The sequence below is a fragment of the Falco punctatus genome (assembly GCF_963210335.1).
Source record: "Falco punctatus genome assembly, chromosome: 1".
Lineage (NCBI taxonomy): Eukaryota > Metazoa > Chordata > Aves > Falconiformes > Falconidae > Falco > Falco punctatus.
Genome location: NC_137580.1, coordinates 19,687,521 through 19,709,927, shown reverse-complemented (window position 1 = coordinate 19,709,927; position 22,407 = coordinate 19,687,521). Strand labels below are relative to the sequence as shown.

Here is a 22,407-nt window from a genome sequence, read left to right as displayed (position 1 = left end):
CAAAAAACATTAAAAAAAGCAAAGCACTACAAATGAAATACTGCCACGGTATTCTGTATAAAACACTGAAGCATCCCACAGAAACGGTTGAGGTGAGCACTTCCTTTTTTTTTCCTCCCCACATCCTCCAAATCCTTTCCTACATCTCCTTCTGTTGGAGGGAGGCTAACATGGGGAACCAGGGGTTTCTGCAGACTATTTGTGGCTTACTGTTGTTCCGCCCTTTAATTTCATAGCTCAATGCTACTTGATTCTGCACTGACTTCTGTTTCACCATGCTTATTCCTCCCCTGCAGCTGGGAATCCCCATTCCTCCCTGTGGCTTCTCACTGTTTGTAATTCCATTTTTAATTCTAATTCAAAATTCTAATTAAAAAATCCATTTGAATTAGAATAATTCTAATTCAAGAGGCATCTCCTTATGCTCAACACATTCAGCATTTAATTCTAATTCAAAATTCTAATTCAAAAATCCATTTGAATTAGAATAATTCTAATTCAAGGGGCATCTCCTTATGCTCAGCACAGCTTCATATCTCAAGATCATGAGTCATTTTGGAGATAGCGGTTTACATGTGAAAAGAGCTATGTGTAATTTTGGATTTCATGGAAGAGAGTCATCTCTTCTTTACCTCCTCATCAATTTTCTGCATCACACCTTGGGGCCCAGCCTTCAAAGGTTCCCTTCCCACCCCCACCCCCATAGCGGAGTCACACAGGCAGGTGCAGGTGTCACCCCTTGCAGGTGGATGGTATTCAGGACTTAATTACTCCTCCCCACCTCTCACTCCTCCCTTTCCCAGTTTGGAGAAAACAGGAATTTCCTTTTGTCCTCTTACTGCACAACAAAAAGCAGCTTGCTATTTCAGGAGAGAGGAGGGAAACCGAGAGGGAAACCTAGAACAAGTTTCTGTCATGCTTGTTAACTGCTGCTTCACTGCAAGCCAAGACAACCATCTTAGCAGATGGCTTACAATTTTCTGTTTGCAATACCACAGAAGTATAGGTTTGAATCATCTTTATTCTTCTTCTTTCTTCCTATTTATCTAATAATATCTAATAATCTTCCAAAGATCTTTGTCTCCCACATCTCTGCTCACTCTCAGTTAAATCACAACTACCAAATGCAACAACTTCAATAAATGCCAGTGCTCTGGGTATATACAGTTTTGTGGATTTGTGTTATCCAAAGACACAGCTGGCTACAGAGGGTGGCGTTTTGGATAATCAGCAGGTTTAGCTGACCTTTTAAAGCACTATAAAACACATCTTCTCACTCAGTCTTCCTCATAACAAAAAGTAGCTGTATCATTATAAAAAAGTGTAGCAAGTTAATTGCATCATTTCAGAAATCAAAGTTTCATGCGTAATCAAGCCACCCAGGGAACATCCCCTGAATGTCCTTTCCTGGCAGATAAACATTGCAAAAGCAGATTGCATTTACCTTAAGGGAAGATGAAGTTCTCTGGGGGTTCGGACTCTCTTGGGCAATAGGTTCAGGGTCCTCACATGACTGGTAACTGTTACTCTTCTCTATCAGGTTCCTTATTTCAACATCAAGCTCTTTACTTTCACACCTGCTTAGAAAGAAATAGCAATGTTAAACTTCACACCAAAACTGGAAGTGCAGAGAAGCTAAATTTGTCAGTTGTCCTCTGAATGTTACAGTGCAGACAGCAGAGGTAGTCCTGCACCAAGCTCCTGCTACCTTCCTTCCTGGTACACAATCAGAGAGCACTAGAGCAGTGTCACACAGGCAATCTCCAAATGCTTTGCGGCAGAAATTAATTTTAAAATATTTACACTAAGCAATCTTTATGAATTTTACTAACTTGCATCTACAAAATACAAGTGGACCCTTCTGGCGATTGTATGAAGACTGTCATGTGCTCTTAATCCCACCCACTCACCCGCAGTGTCAAGAATTTTAAATTCAACTTTAACAAAAATGCAATCAAAATGTTAAATTGATTTTGAATTCCAAAACTAGGTGCTCCATTCAGTTTCTTGATGGAACATTTTGTTTGCTGCAACAGTTAGTATCAGATTTTCAATTTTTGTCTTCCTGAAAGTTCCTTTTAAAAAAATTTTATCTTGTAAGAATTGGTCTGTTGTGAAAACTGAATTATATGTGTTTGTTGGGAAAATTTTTTTCATTCCATTTGTTTGCTAAGTACACACAGGACTCATGTGCACTTAAGGGCTTGCTCCAAATTTGCAGAACTAACAATTAGGGCTGGTTCCCTTGATACACCATAATGGTGGAACGTGACTTTCAGAGAATGGATTGAGGCATAAATAAAACAAACACCCAAAAGCCCTAGACCAACCCAGGTTTTCAAGAAATACTCATGTCTTGCAAGTTCAGACCTTCATTTCCTAATGAGCTTAAACCAACTCTAAATATAAGTAATGCACGACCAGAAAGCAAACTGTAAGCCTCGAAAGTATCACCAACCTGCTATAGCAAAATTCTTGATTTAGACAGAGAACACTAAACTCTTCATTTGAACTACCAGAAAAACTGAAAGCAGTAAGAATTTTATCAGTTATACTTATTGCAGTTTATACAGGCAATCCACATGGATTGCACTGCAGGTTCTGAAGAAACTCCTGAAGCTGACAAAACTGGCAACTGATAAAAGTTGGCAACTGGTAAAATTATCCAATAAACAAACCCATCTGTCCTAACTACAAGTAAATAAGTGTGGTGAATTTTGTGCTGATAGCATAAAATGATTCATTGTATTCTCAATATTTGCAACACAAGAGACTGTAACAAAAATGTACTTTCATTAAGCATGAAGGCAAAATCATATGCAGAGGTACTACAACAAAGTACCAACTGTAGCAAATAAGGACAAGTAAAACTCAAGAGCCTTTTTTTTTACTTGCCACCTAGTAGTTGGACAAGCTAGAATTTCATGGCAGTTTCAGAGCTGCCATGAAGCCTGCCTGCAACAAGTTTCATGGCAGAAAAAGAGATACTTGGACGTGTTTTGAGAACTAGACATATGGCACAGGGAAACAGGACTTTTACACAACGAACCAAGACCAGGGTTTTTTAGCACTGGAAGTTCCTGAAGCAGTAGAACACATCACATTATTTTTCTTCTCTGCAGAAACATGTTTCTTTGTAGTAACATTTTGCCTTATTTTTTTTTTTTTTTAACCCAAACAATACAGCAACTAGTTCACAGGGAGTACAAGCATATCTAACTGAAGAGAGAACTATCTTTTGTTAGAACACTGTAACTGGCCATAACTCCCTTTCAAAGCCATGACGACTAAGAAAACGACCTTCCCAATGCACATTTTCATGAACTTCACAGCAGTGCAGCAAGCTGCAGCTGCTCAGAACACTCATGGCAGTTTTCAAAGCCTCACCTGCATGTGGGTGGCAGGTAAGCCCCAGCAGCACAGCCACCACGTGGCAGCTCGTGAAGAAAGCTACAGAAGGAAAACAATGAACCTTGCAAAAAGAAATCCAGCCCTTTTCTGCCTCGCTAAATATTGCCAAATCGTGGATGGGTAGACCAGCACAAGTGGCACTTTTTCTTTTTTAAGCAATTCTGTGCTGAGGTTCCTGGAGAATGAATTCTTGGGCAGCAGCATGACCAAGCATTCTGCTTACAGCCTTCATTTTTAATCAGCTGCATAATACAAACTTTGCAACATCAGTATCAACACCTCTTTTCTCTCAAGTGCACTTCTCTAGTAAACACCATACTCTGCTCATTTGGGCTTCCATGCCTGACCCAGCCTGAGATGGCTTTGTGTAAGAGAATCAGACATACACTGTGCAGAGCACTCAGTGCTTTTGAGGATGCTCAGAAGAACTGAAAAGCCACAGTACAGAAGCAGTCATTCATGGTGCAGATTTAGGAAAAGTGCATGAAATTATATTTGCATAGTAAGGCAGAAATTATTGCTGTAGCTTTCTTAGAGCCCCTAGAAATATGGCAAAAGGAAGGGAGAGGTTAAGTAAAGCAAGGAGGAATGTTACTGACAGTATCGAAGGATTTCAGACAGAGCCGCTAAAACCACAGGCCAGTATTTTCAGACCGTGCTTTCAAAATGTCAGGTTTTTTATCTGTGCCTAGGCAACCGAAGGTAGGCTATTTGCTCTCCTCTTTCTGTATGAGATTAGTAGAGCAACCAGCTTACTGCTTAGCTGAGGGAAAAAACTGGCCTACAAGTGGCTTCTGGTGAAGGGCTATTTTGCTCATTGTCCAAGGTTGCCGTGACACATCCTGCTCCAGCTGCAGCATAGCCAGCCAGAGTTTAACTCCCCTACAGCCCCAGCCACTTTCTACCTTTATGACCTCTCTACTGCAAATTACCATCCCAGCTGCCAGCACAACCCACTCACCTAGCTAGGTAAAAGTAGTCAACATTTCTTAAACTGTTTTAAGTCAAATAATGCAGCTTAGACTAAAACCACTGTTCAAAATCTAGGGGCAGTCCTGAGGACAGTAAAAGATACACAGCAATCTTTGGCAGGAGTGCAGCAGCATTTAGGCAGGCTTCACTTATCTCTGCTGCTGGTTCAGCCACAGCGAGGGAAGATGGGTGACCACAGCCTCCCGAGATCAGTGTGTGAATCAAACTGGGAAATACTTCATAAATATGGTGGACTGGCTTTAAATATTTCTTTTCAGCCAGGAAGCAACCATTCCTTTCTCCTCACCGTTTGTCTGACACTGTGGCTGTAAATGATGCTCACCTCTGGCTGCTCCCACCCTGTTTCAGTCTCCTGCATTCTCCTTTCCAGGCTTAGGAGTACGTGGGCAAGAGCAGGGACCAGCTGTGCTTAGCTAAAGAAAGGGAACCACAGAAGACTCAAATCCCTACAAATTGATTGCTGCTCTGTAACATCCACATGTTTCTACATCATCACAGAAGTCAGAAAATGACTTCATTGACTGGATCTCTCAGCGCATTCTGTTTTCCCTCAGTTTTTTGATTGAGGTCTTCCAACCAGAAGCTCTTACTCCATTTATCTGTATTTTAATAGTAGCCACTTTGATAATTATAGGGATATATTTATTGTGATGTAAAACATTAATCAAAACTGGTGTATAGATCCAAAGCAATTTTTTCAAAACTATTTTTGGTTTGGTGAAGTTCACAGGTATGTTTCTGCATTATTAATACCCTTACTGTTCTACACTGTTGCCAATGTTTTCTAAAATCGGGTGTTTTGGTTTTTAATAATTGCATTATTCAAATAGGCAATCTGTTAGGGAAAAAAAATCGTTAAAATGAAATTCATTCAAATTTGGGAGATCCAGGTTTTTACCTTTTGTAAAATCAACCATCAGAGAACATTAAAAGCATTTTCACATGGTTGTATAGGACAAAGTATATCCTGTCATGCGCAAAAGCTTTCTGAAGTATATGAATATACAAAAAATACACAACTCATCCCACTTACATAGCATGTTATGGTAATGCAGTAGCCAATAAAAGATTAGACTATTAACTCCTCTTTGTAAACTAAGTTAGTTGCTAAATTGCCTTTTTTGGGGAAAATCAAGACATTTCACATGGAAGCAAACCCTAAGATATAACGAAGGAAGCCGGTCTCCCCGCATAAGTTTTAGCAGCTTGCAGGAAAAGGAGAGCACCAATCCTTACTCATAATTTTCATGTCATATCTGAAAAGTAGTAAACAATATCCTCTAGTCACATCCTCCAAAAATAAGAAATTAGGCCTGTTCTCTTTGGTTTGCAAGTTGCCATACCCATGCAGGATTTCAACTACTAGAGACGTAACAGTGCACCACATAAAAGAATTTTTCATTCCTCCCACATATTCATCTAGTTGCCTTTAAAATGTTTTTCACTTTTTGCCTAATGGTATATCTTCATGCCATTTCAGTTTCTAGCTTCTGTTGGCTTTTTGTAATTAATTATTTATAAAAAGCTGCATACTTTTTACAGCAATTCAGTTTTTCAGCTGGGAACCAGACGAAAAATTGTGCCCCACACATGCTTTGTATGTGAATGGGAGCAAAATTCCTACACAGGTCAATGCCACTCAACTAAATAAACCATGCTGTCTATCCATCCTCACAAGGTCAAGCAATGAAGTGCTGGTTGTACACACACAGGGAATTTTGTTAAAATATGCATGTAACTGAGTCAGAGCAAAACTTTTATTTGGCCCAAAACTAAAGCCAAAATATGATGCCATGGGAAAGGAAGCATGATGTGTGGACACCAGCAGCTTCTAATAGCATCAAGGGCACTCCTTGCAGTTCATCTTTTTCTGGTCAGGAGAATAAGCAGTAGACAGAACAACTCCCACTAATATACACTTTCATTATGGAGCAGCAACCAGTTCAGCTCCTCATGGCCTGCCCCATGCTCTTTTGATGAGCCACATGCTTTTGGCTTGCAGCAGCATAGATTGATGGCCAAGAAATAGATGTTTATCAAAGAGCCAGGTACAAGTCTCATGAAGAGTCCCAGCTCTGCAGCTGGTACCATTTGTGAGCTCTTAGCTCTCCCTGGTTTTCACTGGGAACCGGCATTATTACTTACTAATAGCAGTTATGTAGCAACAATGGAAATACCTACAACATGCCCCAGACATTTATTGCAGAATACTAATATTGGAGGCATACAACTCCGAAATAATAATTTCAAGGCTGGTGTGCTGGGGTCATTCTTGTGCAATTGGTGAAAGCACAAATACATACCATAAACAATTGTGAAAAAAGGTTTTAAGTCAGGATTTACAGCCAGACGCTAACACCACGGAGTCATATTTTGACGGGAAATGAATTCCAGAGTCTAGGGGTTAAACATATGCTTCATCCCCTTGGGTGGGCATTTAGGACATAAGATTCTTGCTTGACAAAACCCAAGGAGCAGATCCACAGCAAGAAATAAATTTCTGCATTTGAATTATAGAGGATGAACTGGTTCAGATAAACAAAAAAATGTCACAAATTTCAAGGCAAACCACTTCAGCTAATATTTCCCCTATTTATGATAATGCACTTCATTTCAGAAACAGGCCTTTAGAATATGGGACAGAGAGATCTGGACTATAGAATATTTAGAAGTAGACAAAATAGGAATAAAGTTAGGCATATAATTCTTAAAAGTGATCGTTTATCTGTAGAACTAGCCTGTTCCTTTATGTTCCATATGATTTTAAAGGATTTTTGCTCTCTTGTAATTCAGTTCTGTAGAACTCAGATTTTTTTCGTGTAAACGTTGGGATTTTTATATTAAAAGCTTACCCAGTTAAGACTAAATGACAAAACTTCCGGTCCAAGAAGTGATGGGACGAACTAAATTTTGCCAAGAAAACAGAGACATTTGTTACAGACAAAAAAATTTTCAGCCTTAGGAGCTCTTACAAGATTAGCAGATCCTGAGCTAATAGTGAATAGTTACAACGTAGTGTAGCTCCCTAAGGATCAGTGGTGCTATTCCAGCACTCAACACCCAGCAAGTGGATCTCCGCTCAGAGTTTAGGCTTGGGAATTTGAGCCAGATCTCTTGAAATTGAGCTCCACTTGTTCTATATTCCATCTCACATGTACCACCATAAAAAGCAGTTTATTGGGCATAAAATGTACTGTGCTGATACAAACACAAAAATTGTCTTTGACAATTATGAGGGTATACTTAAAAAGAAAGTTGTGGGGGGTTAGGGTTTTTTATGTTATTTTTTTAAAAAAGCAACAAATTATTTCCAACTTAATTTTTTAGTTCAAGTTTCAACAAAAAAAATCAACCCAGTATTTCAAAAGCCTGCCACTACTAACAGCTGAGATCCACCTAGCAGAACTGCACTGTCTTCAGAGTGAGATGTCCCAGATGTTGCGAAAAAAGTGCTGGCATTTGCTTGGGAGGTAAGTGTGAGATTAGAAATAATCTTACTCCAGTCCCAAGAAGAGAGTTCCACGAGGCAAGGTGAATTATATGGGTTAAAACATGTACACACTGCGACTATAGCAGAGAAACCACTTAAACTTTCGCTCAAATCTGATGTAGCCAAAACATCTGCCTATCACCCCATAAACGTCCCTACACTTCTGTTCCCTTTATGACAAAGAAATGGAGCTTTTAAGGCACATTTAATAGCCAGCAGCTGCTTGGCTGTCAAATGCCACATCTGGAGAAGTTGTGTGCTGTTAATGTGAACAGAAACAATTATTCTTTAATAGTTTTGCTTAATTTTAAGAATTACACAAATCACGACAACAAAAGAGGTGCATGTTCTTAATGGAAACACATCTGGTTTCTCTGAAAATAAGCCCCCCTCCTAAAAAAAAGGGGGCCCAGTGATTAAGTGAAGCTGCACCTATAAACCATCCCATGTCAGTGAAGAGAGAAGTAAAGCTACTGATATACAGGCACTTAGAGTCTCCCAGTCTGACTATTCCCCTTAACAAACACACAACATGTAAGAAGACAACAACTAGCTGGCTCATGTTAAATGACACGTTACTGATCACATGGTGCCTCTCCCCTCCATGCCTGGAGGTTCCTGTCCTTTGCAACAGGGTTTCAACACTGTCACCTCACTTCCATACCCCATACAGACTGTACATAAGGAATATAACATCACTTGGATCTTCTGCTTAATTATACTACCAAGTTCATAACTGGGTTTCTTCCTGATGGACAGCATTTGGGCTGAGTTCAAACCTCAGGAAAGCCAATTAAATTATTTTCACTAACTTTCTCAGGCTTTAAATGAGCCATGAGCGAGTTACAGATGACTGTCTCCCTGGAGAAGCAGTAAAAGGAGCACTGTCATGCAGACTTATCACCCAGGACTCATGTAGCTGCGTGTGGATCGCTAATGGCAAGGGAACTGAAGTTTTGCCATGAAAATCAATCAAATAGAAAGCTCGGCCAAGCAGAGCCACCAACTAGCACATGCTTTCTGAGCAGATGAATTCCCCCACTGAAATACACATATGCATAAAGCTGGCAGACAATGCCAGGAAGGTGTTGAAAGAACTGAAAGCTAAGAGTTAAAAAACAAGAAGAGAGACGAATCTAGATATTTTCAAGTGCTTTCTCTTTTTCTGTGAAGACCAATAGTTAGAAAAGCTTACAAACCTTTTCACACACTCTCCTAGCCACAGTAGGTGCCTTTTTTAAATGGTTCCCCCTTCCACAGCCCTTTCTGGACTGGGTGCTCACTCCACAGATACAGTTTAAGCACCATGATTCTATTCAGATCTTAGATGTACTCATTACTGTGGAAAACTGAGATTGTGCTGCAAGTACCAGTTAAAAACGTCAACCATGAAATTTACACCACTATTCTTTCCTTTTCCTAAATCAAGCATCACCACAAACAGAACTAGACCTATCCACAGCCCCTTCTGCCTCCTAGTTCAGCCTTAGCCAGGATGTGGATGTGTCACCCAACACCTTACTGACTTGGGCTTGCAGCTGGGCTGCACCCTTGGAGGAAAACAAAGCCACGATTCATTTGGGTCAGCATCTCCCACACAGACCTGAAATATTTTCAGTGATCTACTAACAGTGCAAGCAGAATAAACAGATGAATACCATTTGGAAAGGAGCCAGGAAATTTAACATACAGTAGCTGACAGAGGACAAACAGCTCTGTTAAGTCAAGCCAATGTCTTGCTTGTGGTAGCTGTTAGGCAGACAAGCTGAAAAGAAGAGGAATCTTGCTGCACGGCTGTCTGCGTCGCAGGTCCAGGGTTTGAACTGCCAGAAATTGGCATATGGTTTCACCAGGGATGCCAACACCAGACAGGAACCTAGCACTTCCCTCCCTTCCCAGAGACAGGCTGGAGTCAAACTACAGTGGCAGCAGCTCACAATGTCTTGAAAAAATGGAAATCCCAGCCTGCGAGGGATTTCAAATCCAGTTACTTGACAATAAACTAACCTGAGAAAACACACTTCTTGCATGAAGAAAGAAGGGTAAGGTATTATTTCCTAAGATTCCCCAAACAATCTACAGTTACCTTAAAGCAATTTTTCTTATCTCTCTCTCAAATCAACACACTATACTTTCTAAACTACCTTTTAATCATTCTCAGCTACCTAAAAAAGAATTTATTTTTTTTTGCCAGAGGTTATCTTGCTGAATACAGCCATATTCACTGAATACAGCCGTATTCACTGACGTACACAGCACTATCAATTTCCTTAAAGCTCCTTATTACTCACTGACAGTCTTAGAAAGGCGTTGCCATCATCACAGCCTCATTAGAGTTTGCAGCCATAATGTGACTTCTCTATCTCTATGTTACAACGGCTCTTTTACTGCCATTATCAGTAGAACTAATATGATTTCCTGAAGGAACAGGTGCCCAAAGAGGTTGTGAAATCTCCATACTTGGAAATATCTGGATCTCGCCTAGACAGGCCCTGAGTAACATGACCTAACTAGCCCTGCTTTGAGCAGGAGGTCAGTCCAGATGACCTCAAGAGGTGCCTTCCAATTGACACTATTTTCTATGATTTTGCTCCTCAGTACAGAAAATTTCCATGTTTCACTTATTTAAACAGAAATGATACAGATCTCCACAGGACAGATTAAAACAGAGGAAAAAAGTATTAACCTGGGTCTCTGTCAGATAAATTGTTTGACACGCAGGAAACACTCAACTATATATTTCCAATAATGTAATTTAAATTACTTTTTAAATAATAAAAGTAAAAGAAGTTTCTCCACATAAAATTAAGATAGTTAATACCTTTCCATTTCAACACACTGATGGGGGCACAATTCTGGATGCTCCTCTGCTTTTTTATTCTTCCTTTTGAGCTGCTCACAGTGAATCTATTAGAAAAAGGGAGGAAGAAAAGCAGACTTTAAGGGGAAATAAAAAGATTAACCATCTAGGAAGAAAAATTTAAGTACACTATTACAATGAGAAGAGATAGCCATGTCTGGTCTGCATGTCTGTTTTCATATACCATACATGACTGACAAGCAGGCCAGGAATCTACTTCCTCCTCTCCAGCAGCACCCTCGCTGATGCCCACCACTCCGTGTGAGACAGTTTTGCAAGGGTAGGAGCAGTAACAGTTTCTGGCTATGGTAGCAAGAATCTACCCAAGGAGCAAAGCCGCCAGTCACCACAGGAACATTGGAAATGTTGCTGAAAGAGCTTTTATTATTCATCCTGAAAGAATTAACTATCTCAAACACTCTAGCATGTCCCCACACTGATCAGAAAATTCATAAGCTTCATGGAAGTGTCCAGTAAAACTACTGCTCCATATTTAAGAGAATTTGAGTCCTGAGTCTGATCTAGATCACTTTGAGAGAAAAGGAGCCATATGTGAGCTATTGTGCAAGAATGTGTTGTCCAAGAACTATACAGGCTCCTAACAAGCTTTCCTCTGGTCAGGGCCAGCTACTGCCCAGCACTGCACTTGCGAAGAAAAAAAGAACACCCCTCCTTCCAGTGGAAAGGACAACAAGCATCAGGGTAACAGTAAACAGTCCACATTTAGATATTCCCTTTTGGTTGAAAACTCTAAACAGGAAAAAAAGCAAGCTTTTTTAATTTTATAAGGTACCACCACCTCTCCATCACAAGCGGGAAAACAGATGGTACAAAGAGTGAGCCAACGACAACTCATCCAGAGGAGTCATTCTCCTCCTGTGCTGCAGGCTGATAATAGTCCTGGGTATGTTTCTCCAGGCTATGTAGGACATCTCTAGTTCACCTAAAAGGAGCCGCCCAGAAGTCTTATTCTTCTCTTTAGATCAAAATGACAAACAACAGCATTCTGATAGTTGTTGGATTTAGAAAACTGTCAGGTTTCATTAGACCTATCACAAGGACAGCAATGTGACCACTGAAATAAAGTGGGGAGCCATCAAGCGCGAAACCTGCTATTTATAAGCAAATAAGTTTTCAATTACAAGTGACTCTCTTTATTGGTAAGATCAACTTAATGTGAAACCACAGCTGAACATTTTATAGAAACCATGCCGCTTCATCTACGTGCAGAGCAGAAATTTAAAATGAAAGGTTGCCAGGAGAAGATCTGAGGTGTTTGGCATCCCTCCCCCCTCTTAATTCCCATTCCTGCAGGCATTTCACACATTTTAAATGCATCTGGTAATCACTAATTACAAGGATCCTATTAAGAAAAAATGTCAATTCAGTTTCATGTGAAACTTGATTCCAGCTTGTCTGAGTTTTATGAGTGTCTGTTTAATCATAACAAAAACATGTTGAAGTATGGAAAGCTGCATTCGTTTGATTTCAATGGGAGCTGCAAACACTGGAAACTAATGACAATTAAGCCTTGTTTTGGAGTACCTAAACTTGGCTTTTAGGTGTCTGACTTGAAAATACAACATTTGAAAAATGTTGATCTAGAATGAATGCTCCCCACCAACACTGAAACAACAAAAAATAAACCAAAATGACTAAATGAAATCTGACCATACTTGCTTGAATTAAAAAGCAAACAAACAAAAAAACCCCACGCACACCCAAAAAACCAACACAGAGTTCAGACTGCTACTCCATCTCTAATCCATCACATGGGGCACAGACATTTCAACAGTCTCAGATGCATTTGCCAAGTTATGCACAATTTTGCAGCCCATGTGCTGAAATACAGGCCATGTTAAAGGGATACAGGCTAGATGTTACTGAAAAGAAAATACCTAGGTTGGCAAAATTCATGCAAGTTCTGAAAAACTGGTTCTGCCGTGGCAGGATGGGAAGCCAGATTTGGGGCCTCACAGGGAAGGGGTGCTGCACACTCCCTGCTGGGGAGCGCTCTGGGATCACATAGCGGGTGCTCCAGGTTTTCCACAGCCCTGCTCTGCCAAGCCAAGGAAATGCATGAAAAGATGCTGCTAAAGCCAACAATTCTCAAATCACTGCATGGCCCAGATGAGCACCCAGCCAGCATAAACAAACAGTTCTTCAGAAACCCTACTGCTGAATTTGCTGGGCTGGGGGGGTCCCCTCCCCTGTGGCTCAACAAGGCACACTGTATGTATTTCCTGACTCTTAGCCATATGCAGATTTTGCAGCACATCCCTGCATGCTGGGTACCTTGATCTAATGCGTGTCTGTACAAGCTAGCCCAGCTATCAGATGCCATTTCATTATCGTAGCATGAGAGTACATTTGCCCTCTTCTATCCCATCCAAGATACGGGAAAAAGTAGTAAAAAATTACCTGCAGTGATAGCTGGCATGATCCACCCAGCTAAGCACAGTTAGGCTAGTGCCAGCTAAGCAGCACTGCCACCTGCTTTGGTTTGTCTCCCCCGTTTCCCAAATTATTGATGCGCAAGGGACTGTTGATGGAGACTCATGGCTTTGCCTTTCATTTCTTACGGGTTTTTTTTTGTAAAGTGCATCAGTTCTAAAAGGTTTTTCAAACTATTTATTTTTTTAAATCATTTCTTGTTCTTCACAACAAAAAATTTACTGCAGTGAGTCTGACCTGTGTTGGCAGTACAAATTGTGCTAAATCTAAATGCACAGTTGTGAACCGGAATGAAAGAGACACAGCTAGGTTATTGTACCATGTGCAACTGTTATTAAAACAACCGTAAGTTTTTACAACTATAATATATAATGTAATGTACGTTTTTATTAGATCATACAAATTGATGCCAAGATGAATAAAAAACAGTTACTTTGAAGAATTAAGGCTCTGTAGAAAATAGGGGGTTTTAAGAGTCATGTAAAGGATTGCTCAGAATTACATGAATTCTGTTTTCCGTCACGGCTTTTAAGAACAGGAACACCCTGAAGTAAAACATGATCAGTTTTGCTCACCAATCTATACGGGTTTGTGATAATTGAACATGTTTGGTAAAAAGCATGCAAAATTTCCTTGGTGCTTGCCCACCAAATTTATCAGTGCACCAAGCCCTAAGTACTTCCTAGATATACCCAAATAAGCCTAAAACCCACTTTTTGGTCAGAGTATTAATTTGCATGAAAAACAAATGTGGGTTTTCCATACACAAAAAACACATTTGGAGAGAAAAAAATACATCATTCAAGAATGACCAGACTCGCTAATTCTAATAAAATCGTAATTATAAAAAATTATAACAGACAGACAGGCACTCATCAGGCTGGAGTTTCAAAATCTGATCCAAAATGCATTTCAATAACATCTGTATTGTAAATGTTAAAATCCTGCACTGCTCTTGCTCCATTCTTTTTCTTTCTCCAAGTCTATTTGTGGCTTAAGAGCATCCTAGTTTCCCAGACCTTCGCTCATTTTCCCCAGACCTGCTCTGTAATTCACTTGTTCTTCAGTTGTTTCAAAGCAGTATTTTGTGGAAATACAATATAAAATGAATGTCAGAAGTAAGTTAGCCTAAAAGAGGCAGAGAAGGGAAAGGAGATTTTTGTTTTGTTTTCCCTGCCTAAATCAGTTCAATGATTTCATTTTACAGACCACCACCATAAACAGACATATTGTCACAGCAGAAGTTGCAGAAAACAGAAAGTATGCCAAATAAATGGAAGTACATACTAGCAAATTATACATAAGGAATAAACCCATTGACAAGTTACCCTTTCAGCGATACCCATTTTTGTACTGTGCAAGATCCAGGGCTGGTCACAGCCAGGCCAAGTAAACTTACCTCATTTATGTATTACCCATATTGCAAAATAGCTCTGAAACAAAGCGGAACATATATAATCATAAATGCTGTTGATAAACAAGCAAGCAGGTTATACATTATTTGTGTGTGGCTGTTGTGTAGGAGGAGTGGGAGGAAGAAATGGATTATTACTGTAAATGTGATCAAAATGGAAGAACTGAAGAAATAAACATTTGATGAAGGAGGTTCTAAGGAACACTCACTGAAACTAATCTGAAACGGGAATTAAGTCTCCAAGATTTTTTTGCTCTGAAGAAATCAAGCATACAACGTTTTTGTGGTCTCCTCCTACCTAGATATTCCCAGGTTTGGTACTCATAATAGCAGTAGTGTGCAGTGCAGCCAGCCTTCAACCAGCCATTGCAATAGATGTCCTTCTGCTTTTGCATCCAATATTCTGCTGAAAAATGCAGCTTCAGTCATGTAAATGCAGCATGAGAAAAAGCCACAAACACACCAAGATCTGCCAGTTCTCTCCTCCCCCTACCCCCCCCCATTATTTCCTGATAAAAGTGCTGAAAATTCAATACTAAACAAGTTTCAAACTGAAATTTAAAATCTGAAGCTTGATTTTTGCCAGAAATAAAGATGGGTTAGGTACCTTGGTTCTTGCCCAATTTGGTTTAGATCAGTTAAAACCGGTACCTGCCCTGTGTGATGCAAGAAGATTCAATGCCAAATACTTAAAACTGATCTCACCATTAAGTACAATTCTTCTCAGTGAGAGTAACGGTAGATTCAGAACAGCAATCACCCCAAAGAACTTACTTCACAGATGCCCTCCCATGAAGCTGTGATATCCACAGCTTGATAAGCAGTCTCAAACTATGTAGCAACTGAAGTAAAAGCCAGAACAACAGAAACCCCTTGAAATGGACCAGACCAAGGAAAGAGCCAGTTAAGGGCTGAACACACTACTTCTACCCAAAACTGAAGGCCTGGCTTTTGGCAGCGCAGAGCAGAAGGGACTCCAGAGAGGCTCTGCACTGCAGGTTCTTTGGCTCCAGTCCAGGAAAGGAGAATGTGCAGCGTAATCTCTGCATTTGCTTTGTAGTACTGGCGGTAGCAGGGTGACTTTGCACAGATGGACAATGCCTGCTGTATAGCTCTTTGGTCCTACAAGTGCTGGTCCTCCACCCCTGGGTATGTGAAAATGCTTCCGTCGACACACAAAGTAGTTTAAGTGGTAAGTACAGAACACTGTTTTAAACTACATGACCTTGTTAAAAGTAAATATATCACTTTTTCCTTAAATTAAAACAGAGAGAAAACCAAATTTCAGGCATATTTCTCTCTTTGGAAATCAGTCCATTTAACAGTTTCTTAAAACCTCTGGATTGTATATCTCAAGAACTCGATCTAAAAATGAGAAAAATATTCCCCAGTGAGTATAAATCCTTTCTTCAAATAGAAATCAGTGGCACAAATTTTACCAAAAAGCAACCACAGTCATGCCTAGGACTCAGGTGACAGACTTTGGCATTTGAGCTTACCATATCAGTCACTCCACATGGGCATCTGCACAGATGAGTTTAAAGCATGCAAGCTAATTCGAATTGCTACAAAACATAAGTTCAATGCCAAAAATATCATGACTACACTTTCAGCATGCAAAAGTCTCACATAAGAAGTGACCAGAGGAAGTCATAAATATCGTCAAGCCATCAAAGCCACATACAGCATACCTAAAAACACCCTCAGTACTTCTCTGGATTCCTGTAGTCACCCTCTCTCTCTCTCTCTCTCTCTCCAATCATCAGAGACCATAAAAAACCCAGGAAAATACTAACTTCTAATTATTATAAGGTTATGAGTTTGGGAATTGGGAAGATAAAAGCTTTTCTGTTTTGAGGAGGTTTACAACATGTTAAGAAATTGCTAGAAGATGTACAATAACAACAAAAAATGTCACCTAAAGAAAATCCCAGTATTTTTCTGTGTTTTGAAACATTATCTTAACTTTCAAGTTACTTGAGCTCCTCTGACATTTAAATGTAGCCTTGTCACTTATTTTTCAGACACTGCATGTAGACTCCTCATTTTTAATACATTTAGAAAAGATCTTTTCTTCACTGGAAAATCTTAGGTTCAATTGAAGCCAATTACTGTACACAGGTCTGGGGGGAAAGTCAATAACAACTTTGGACATACCTATTTTTATGTAATTTCTGTGAAAGCAAATTGTTGTTAATAGAGTACAATTTAGTTCCAAAAAAAGTATAATATGTGTTGATAAAATAAAACTCTCAACAAGAAATATCTTTGATTTCTTCAAAAGTCATTTATAAAGCAATCACAGATCTGTTAAATACACAGAAATCTGCCAAATATACAGATCTTCAGAAAAACATTTGCAAACTAGGCATATTAATGGAATAGCACTGCATGAGCTTTTCCAATGGTACTTTCTCATCCGAATCCAACTAGCATGACAAATTATTTGGAGGTAGACAAGATGGGAAGAAAGTACTTCGGTATTTGTTAAATGTCAGCTTTAAATTATGCAGTAAAAAATTGGTTCTTTATTATTATTCACTGCCAAAGTATGGACAGGAAACTTTCCAAGAGATAAAATACTGGAGTGAGAAGGAAAAATGCTGCAGGATAAAAGCAAGATTAATTACTACAATATTCACTGATAGTGCCCAAGACGTTTTTACCGAACAATTTTTAATGGAGATCTCACTACAGTGAAACTGTGAGGCTGTGATAAGAAAGAGAAATGATGGAACTTTCTTGTGCAATCCAATCCAAGAAAGAAAAGATTTAGGATCTGTCAACTCCAATGACTTTGGAATCAAGTCTCTGCAGTATAAAAAGGTAGCACAGTAACAGGAAGGAGATTGCTCCAAGGGCCCAGGTGTCTGGGAAGGAAGCAAGGCTGTGAGAGAAGAATTCAAGATACAGGCAGACCTACCTGCAAAGAGCTGTGCAACTACAAGAACAGAAGTTTTACCAATGAGAAGGTAAGATAGGTCTGATTTAGATGAGGAATGCAGCTCTATTTTACTTAAACGTCATGCTCTCCAGCAATGCTTCAAAATGTCAGGACAGAAAAGAGAAAGAAGAGCCCATGGAAAGGTAAGAACGACCTAACGAGCTATTTGCAAAAAACCCTTGGCATTACTTGGCTATTTTGCTGGTCCTAAGGAACTCAGAAATTCACGTTGCTTTCCATACGTTCTAGTGTGCTCACACTTTTGGAAATGCTGCACTGCTGCTGCTAGAAATTAGGACTCTGCTGACAGCATATCACAGTGTACTAAGGATGCAGAAGCAAGTCAAGGGAAGATGACTTTCAAGAAGCTCTCTTTCTCTAGGCTTCTAAATGGTTTGCTGTGAGCAAAGTAATCTTCACAGTGTACTGACAACTTCTGCTTCATTTTGAGAGGGGAGAGGTAGGGCAGTCTGGAGTCCCTACAGCTGCCATAGCACAACAGGTACCCGCTGAAAACAGAAGAGTTGCTTCTCACTACAATGGATACAAGTACTGCAGCTTTATATTTTGATCAAAGAAGAAATCAAAACAAGGGAAAAAGTACCAAAAAAAGTTTTCTTTTCCCTCTACACAAACCTCACCTCACAAGTTCTCATAGCTCACCTCATTTATATTTATTAATCTGAAACATACCACTTAAAATTTATAATTCTATGACTCCCAAGTATTCCTTACTCAGGGTTGGAATGCATCAAAACTTTTTCTGAGACACAGCACTGACGCCAATTTACAGCAACAAGGCAAGCAAAATACCACCTAGCCCAGAAGACTATCCCACCCTCAAATGCAATGTGGATTATAGAAAACAATTTGTAGCAGGTGTGGAGAAGCGCCTGCCTGTCTCCTAATGACAGACCCAGCTAAGGGAATCCTGTGTCCACTCCGGTCAGTCAATAGCACAGAGAACACCCCAAACTCTACAGAACAGGTAAAACTTCCAAAGGTCTCAGCAGAAGTATTATCCAAGGAAGGAACGTGGGTCAAACCCCAGTACAGGTGAACTGAACCTCCATATGACTCTATTTACTCCAAAGTGACTGTTTGACATAGCCTCTACAGCAAGAATCTTTCACTATTCCTGTACCTTTCATTGTCCAGCTTTGTACAAGAAAAGAAAGTAAAAGAACTCTCCTATAGACCTTCTACATAAAAATTATGAAGAAATAAAGAAGTCACTTAGAAAAAAAACCCTTAAAATATCAGGTTTTTGATTTGAGGTCTCTTTGGTAGATAACAAGGGAAAAGAGGCACATGACCATTTTGAGGCTAGGCAAAGACCCGCTGATACGGGCTTCAAATTAATGCAGAAGTTACTCACCATATTTAGGGAAGGTGTTCGTCTCCGTGCTGCTAGGTTAGGATGTACTAGTCTCAATAAATGCTCTCTGAATCAAATGAGAACTAAGTGGTTTGGAGGCAAATATGTGTGTGTGTGTGTGTATATATATATATCTATCTTTCTCTCAAGGTTTAACCTACACACCAGGCTTAGGGAAACCCCTTTCTTAAAGTCATTCTAACGTTGAGAGCATATTCATCTCTCTCAAACACCGCCCACGCAGATCTACTTGAAAGCACTGCTTGCAAGAGACCACAGAGGATTCCCTCTTGTTCTTCAGAATACCATGGAACAGTGACACAATGGTACGCCCACGCACCAGCAAAAGCTGCTCTGTGGGAAAAGCGGCGGTCTAGCATGGTGGAAAAGTTGCATCAACCCAAAAGGTATAGAACACAAATATTAATCTAGAAGCAGAATAATTTACTGTAAGGGGCAGATAGGTCAGGGAGCCATTTCTAGGAATATGTTTTAATTAGAACTTATTCTAAAGGTCTCCCTTCAGAATCAGCACTCTGTTCCGCCAGCTATAGCCTCATCAGAAGTGATACTCAGCTCTGCCCCCAGCCAGAAACACTACATTATCGTATCTGATTTTTTCTCTGAGGAAGAGGGCGTATAGAAGCGGAGACTGCAGAAACTTCTTCCCTCCACCCAGAAAAGAAGTGATGCAGCATTTTCCAAAGTATACTATTCTTTTTCAGCCCATAGTTCACTGCACAGAGAAGTTAATGCAATTTCACAGATAATACAAATTATCATTGTCATGCTGTTAGCTAGAAATTAAAGATTCATGACAAGTAAGTTCAGAGAAGTTAATCTTTAAGCCAAATTCTTGTATTGGTTTCGGTTTTGATGACTACAAAACCTGCGCAGCTTTGCACCAAGGACTAGAACCCACTCTGACATTTTTTGGGGACTCCTGTTGCCTTCTGGATTGGAAATACTAGTGATCTAACTGCCTTGAGAACATTCTCATCCTCCTAGCAGGAAATATTACAGCTGCTCAGTAGAGCAGGGTGGATCTTTTTCTGTCAAACCATTTACACTCTGCTTCTCACATGCACACAGACAGTAATCATTTGCAAATTCAGTTTTGTTAAAATTGTTCTGGAGGCATTTGCAATTATAGCAGAGGAAACAACAGGCCAGGGTCAGGATGTGGGAGACCAAGGTTCAACTCTTTTCCTTGCCTTTCCCTGAAGGGAGTTTAACTGTGTTTGTACCTCTTGGATAAATGTTTTAACTGCTGGAGCTGCAGGGTGATTTCTCCAGTCTTTTGTAATAACAGTCTTCCACTACGTGTGAAGTATTTACCATTACTTCATTGGATAAAATGTTAGTAACTTTAGTTTGATGCTTCAAGACATTTACCAACAGAGTTGAGATATACTGTCTGCCTGGTTAAAATAAAATAAAATCATAAAAAAAACCAAACCAACGGCACAAACATCTTCCACTTCTCAGAACAGCATCCTATTCACTCAGCTCCACATCAGTTACTTTTTCTTACTCTGATCTCTTGTTTAGTTTTATATAAGCATTTATAAAAAGCAGAACAGCCTCCACAGGGGAGGTTTGAAAGAAGCTACCAGCAAAAGCTCAGTAGCAAACTGCTAAAGCACTGCCTCAGGAGGTGAGTGGCATGTACTCAAATCCTTCCAAGCAGCCAAAGAAATCAAAACCAAGAGATACATGTCTGAGAGGAAATGCTTTTTCCACCACATGACTGAGCAACAAGGGAAGAGCATTACTTCTTCCTCAGCAATGCATTCACACAGAGCACGGTGAATTTGGTCTTCTATGTCCTTGGCTTTCACTGCACTCAAACACAGCTTTTGACTTTGGACTGACCAACATGCTTGACTTCCATGGGACTGGAAATAGTTCGGGGGATTGTGTTGTCATTTTGTCATCTATCAGCTCAGCAATGATGATGGGGCTAAAATAAAACTTCCCATGTGTTCTGTTCCTGGGTTTAATATCCATCACCTGTTCAACTGCACCACTGTGGTTTCTGCCAAGGAGGCCAGGAATAATCAGATTTCTCCTCATCCAGGACCAGGCTAAGCCAGGGCTGTTAAGCCTTTAAGGTGCCTTCTTATCTTAAAGGTTGCAGGCCACCCTACGAGCTAAGTGACCAAAGATGCCAATGTATTCTGGGAAAAATTCCCTGAATAAAATGCAAAATGCTTACAAACATTTTAGCTGGAGTCTTTCTGAGCTGCACACATTTACTGTCATGCTTGCCTACCTCTAGCACCTCTCAACAGCCATGCCCGAAGTATGCACAGGGAGGGATGTGCCGTTCTGTCTGCTGCAGCAACAGCTGCCTTCTGCAGATACTAATGGGAAACAGCATCCTTACTACTTCCAGAGAAGAGAAAATGATAATGTGGGCACTTCTGTTCCTGTTAACACCAGCTTAACAGCCACCTTGACTCAAACTATTACATTGTTTCGTTTTTAACTCCTGTAAATGTTAGTGATATGAAAGTAATGACATTTTCATCACAGCAAAGCAGGCACAACAAAATATTTTGTGGAGGTAGAGAAAAGTAGTCAATGGAAAACTGAAGGGGGAATCCTTTCTCTTAACCTTCAGTGGAAAATTGTAGGGGTACAGCAGAAATCACATATGCATCTTTTTACCTGATCTCCCCACTCCCCCCATTCAGAAAAGCAAAACCCTTTTGGCTAAACCTTTCATAACTAAGTAATAAAAATTTCATTGCTTCTTACGCATACCCAAGCCACTTATCTAGAGAAAGCCCAGATTGGATGGCTGCCATTCAAATTGTTTTATTGTCCACTGAAGAACTGTTTGTTTAGGAGCTTTCCATAGGGGAAAAATAAGGAAATGAGTTAGAGAAAATTTAATATAATGTAAAGACAGCAGTTTAAAGTACCAGATCCTGGGTGACTTGTAAAGGGCTTAATTGCCATGTAAGTATTATTCAGGAGAGAAAAGACCAATACAAGGAAGAAAGGAGACTGGAAAAAAGCAAGTTTCAGAAGTGCTCAAAGCAGTTTGGGACTCCAGTGTTCTGGATAGAAAGCTGACGACAGATTTGCTGTCCAGGAAGTTTCAAGATTTAGTTTTAAGTTTATGGTTTGATACCACACTTAGGGCATTCTGCTGAAATAAGGCAGCCTGCTGTTCTCAACATAAGCTTACTCACTGCCTGTCTATAGCTGTCCTCTATCTTCTCTTTTTGGTGCATGAATGAGAACTGCTCCCACACATTTACGTTTCTGTCAAGCTAAAACACTCTCTTCTGCTTCACACAGAAATAGGTTAGCCACCATCCTCTTTCTTATTTATATATTTCTTGAACAGTTTCACGTGCCACAGATCAAGAAATAGCAACATGAGACCAACAGTCCCAGCTGTGATGTTTTTGAGGTAAACTAAACACTTAAAGATGAGGGTACCTCCTAT

At 40.0% G+C, this 22,407-nt stretch overlaps 1 protein-coding gene across 2 annotated transcripts in view; it reads right to left on the bottom strand.

The window, feature by feature from the left end:
* The window catches only part of TNIP3 (TNFAIP3 interacting protein 3), a 62,711-nt gene extending 40,434 nt beyond the window's left edge, over positions 1-22,277 (bottom strand). The window contains exons 1-3 of one of the 2 annotated variants that reach the window (XM_080373602.1): positions 22,148-22,277; positions 10,716-10,801; positions 1,445-1,577 (exon numbers count right to left, since the gene is read on the bottom strand). In XM_080373602.1, the coding sequence (XP_080229728.1) occupies positions 1,445-1,577; positions 10,716-10,801; positions 22,148-22,189 (261 nt within the window). In that variant the 5' untranslated portion in view covers positions 22,190-22,277. Of the gene's footprint in view, positions 1-1,444; positions 1,578-10,715; positions 10,802-18,944; positions 19,064-22,147 lie in introns of those variants that run through there. The other variant, XM_080373603.1, reaches the window with a different exon arrangement.
* Between the last annotated feature and the right edge of the window lie 130 nt (positions 22,278-22,407).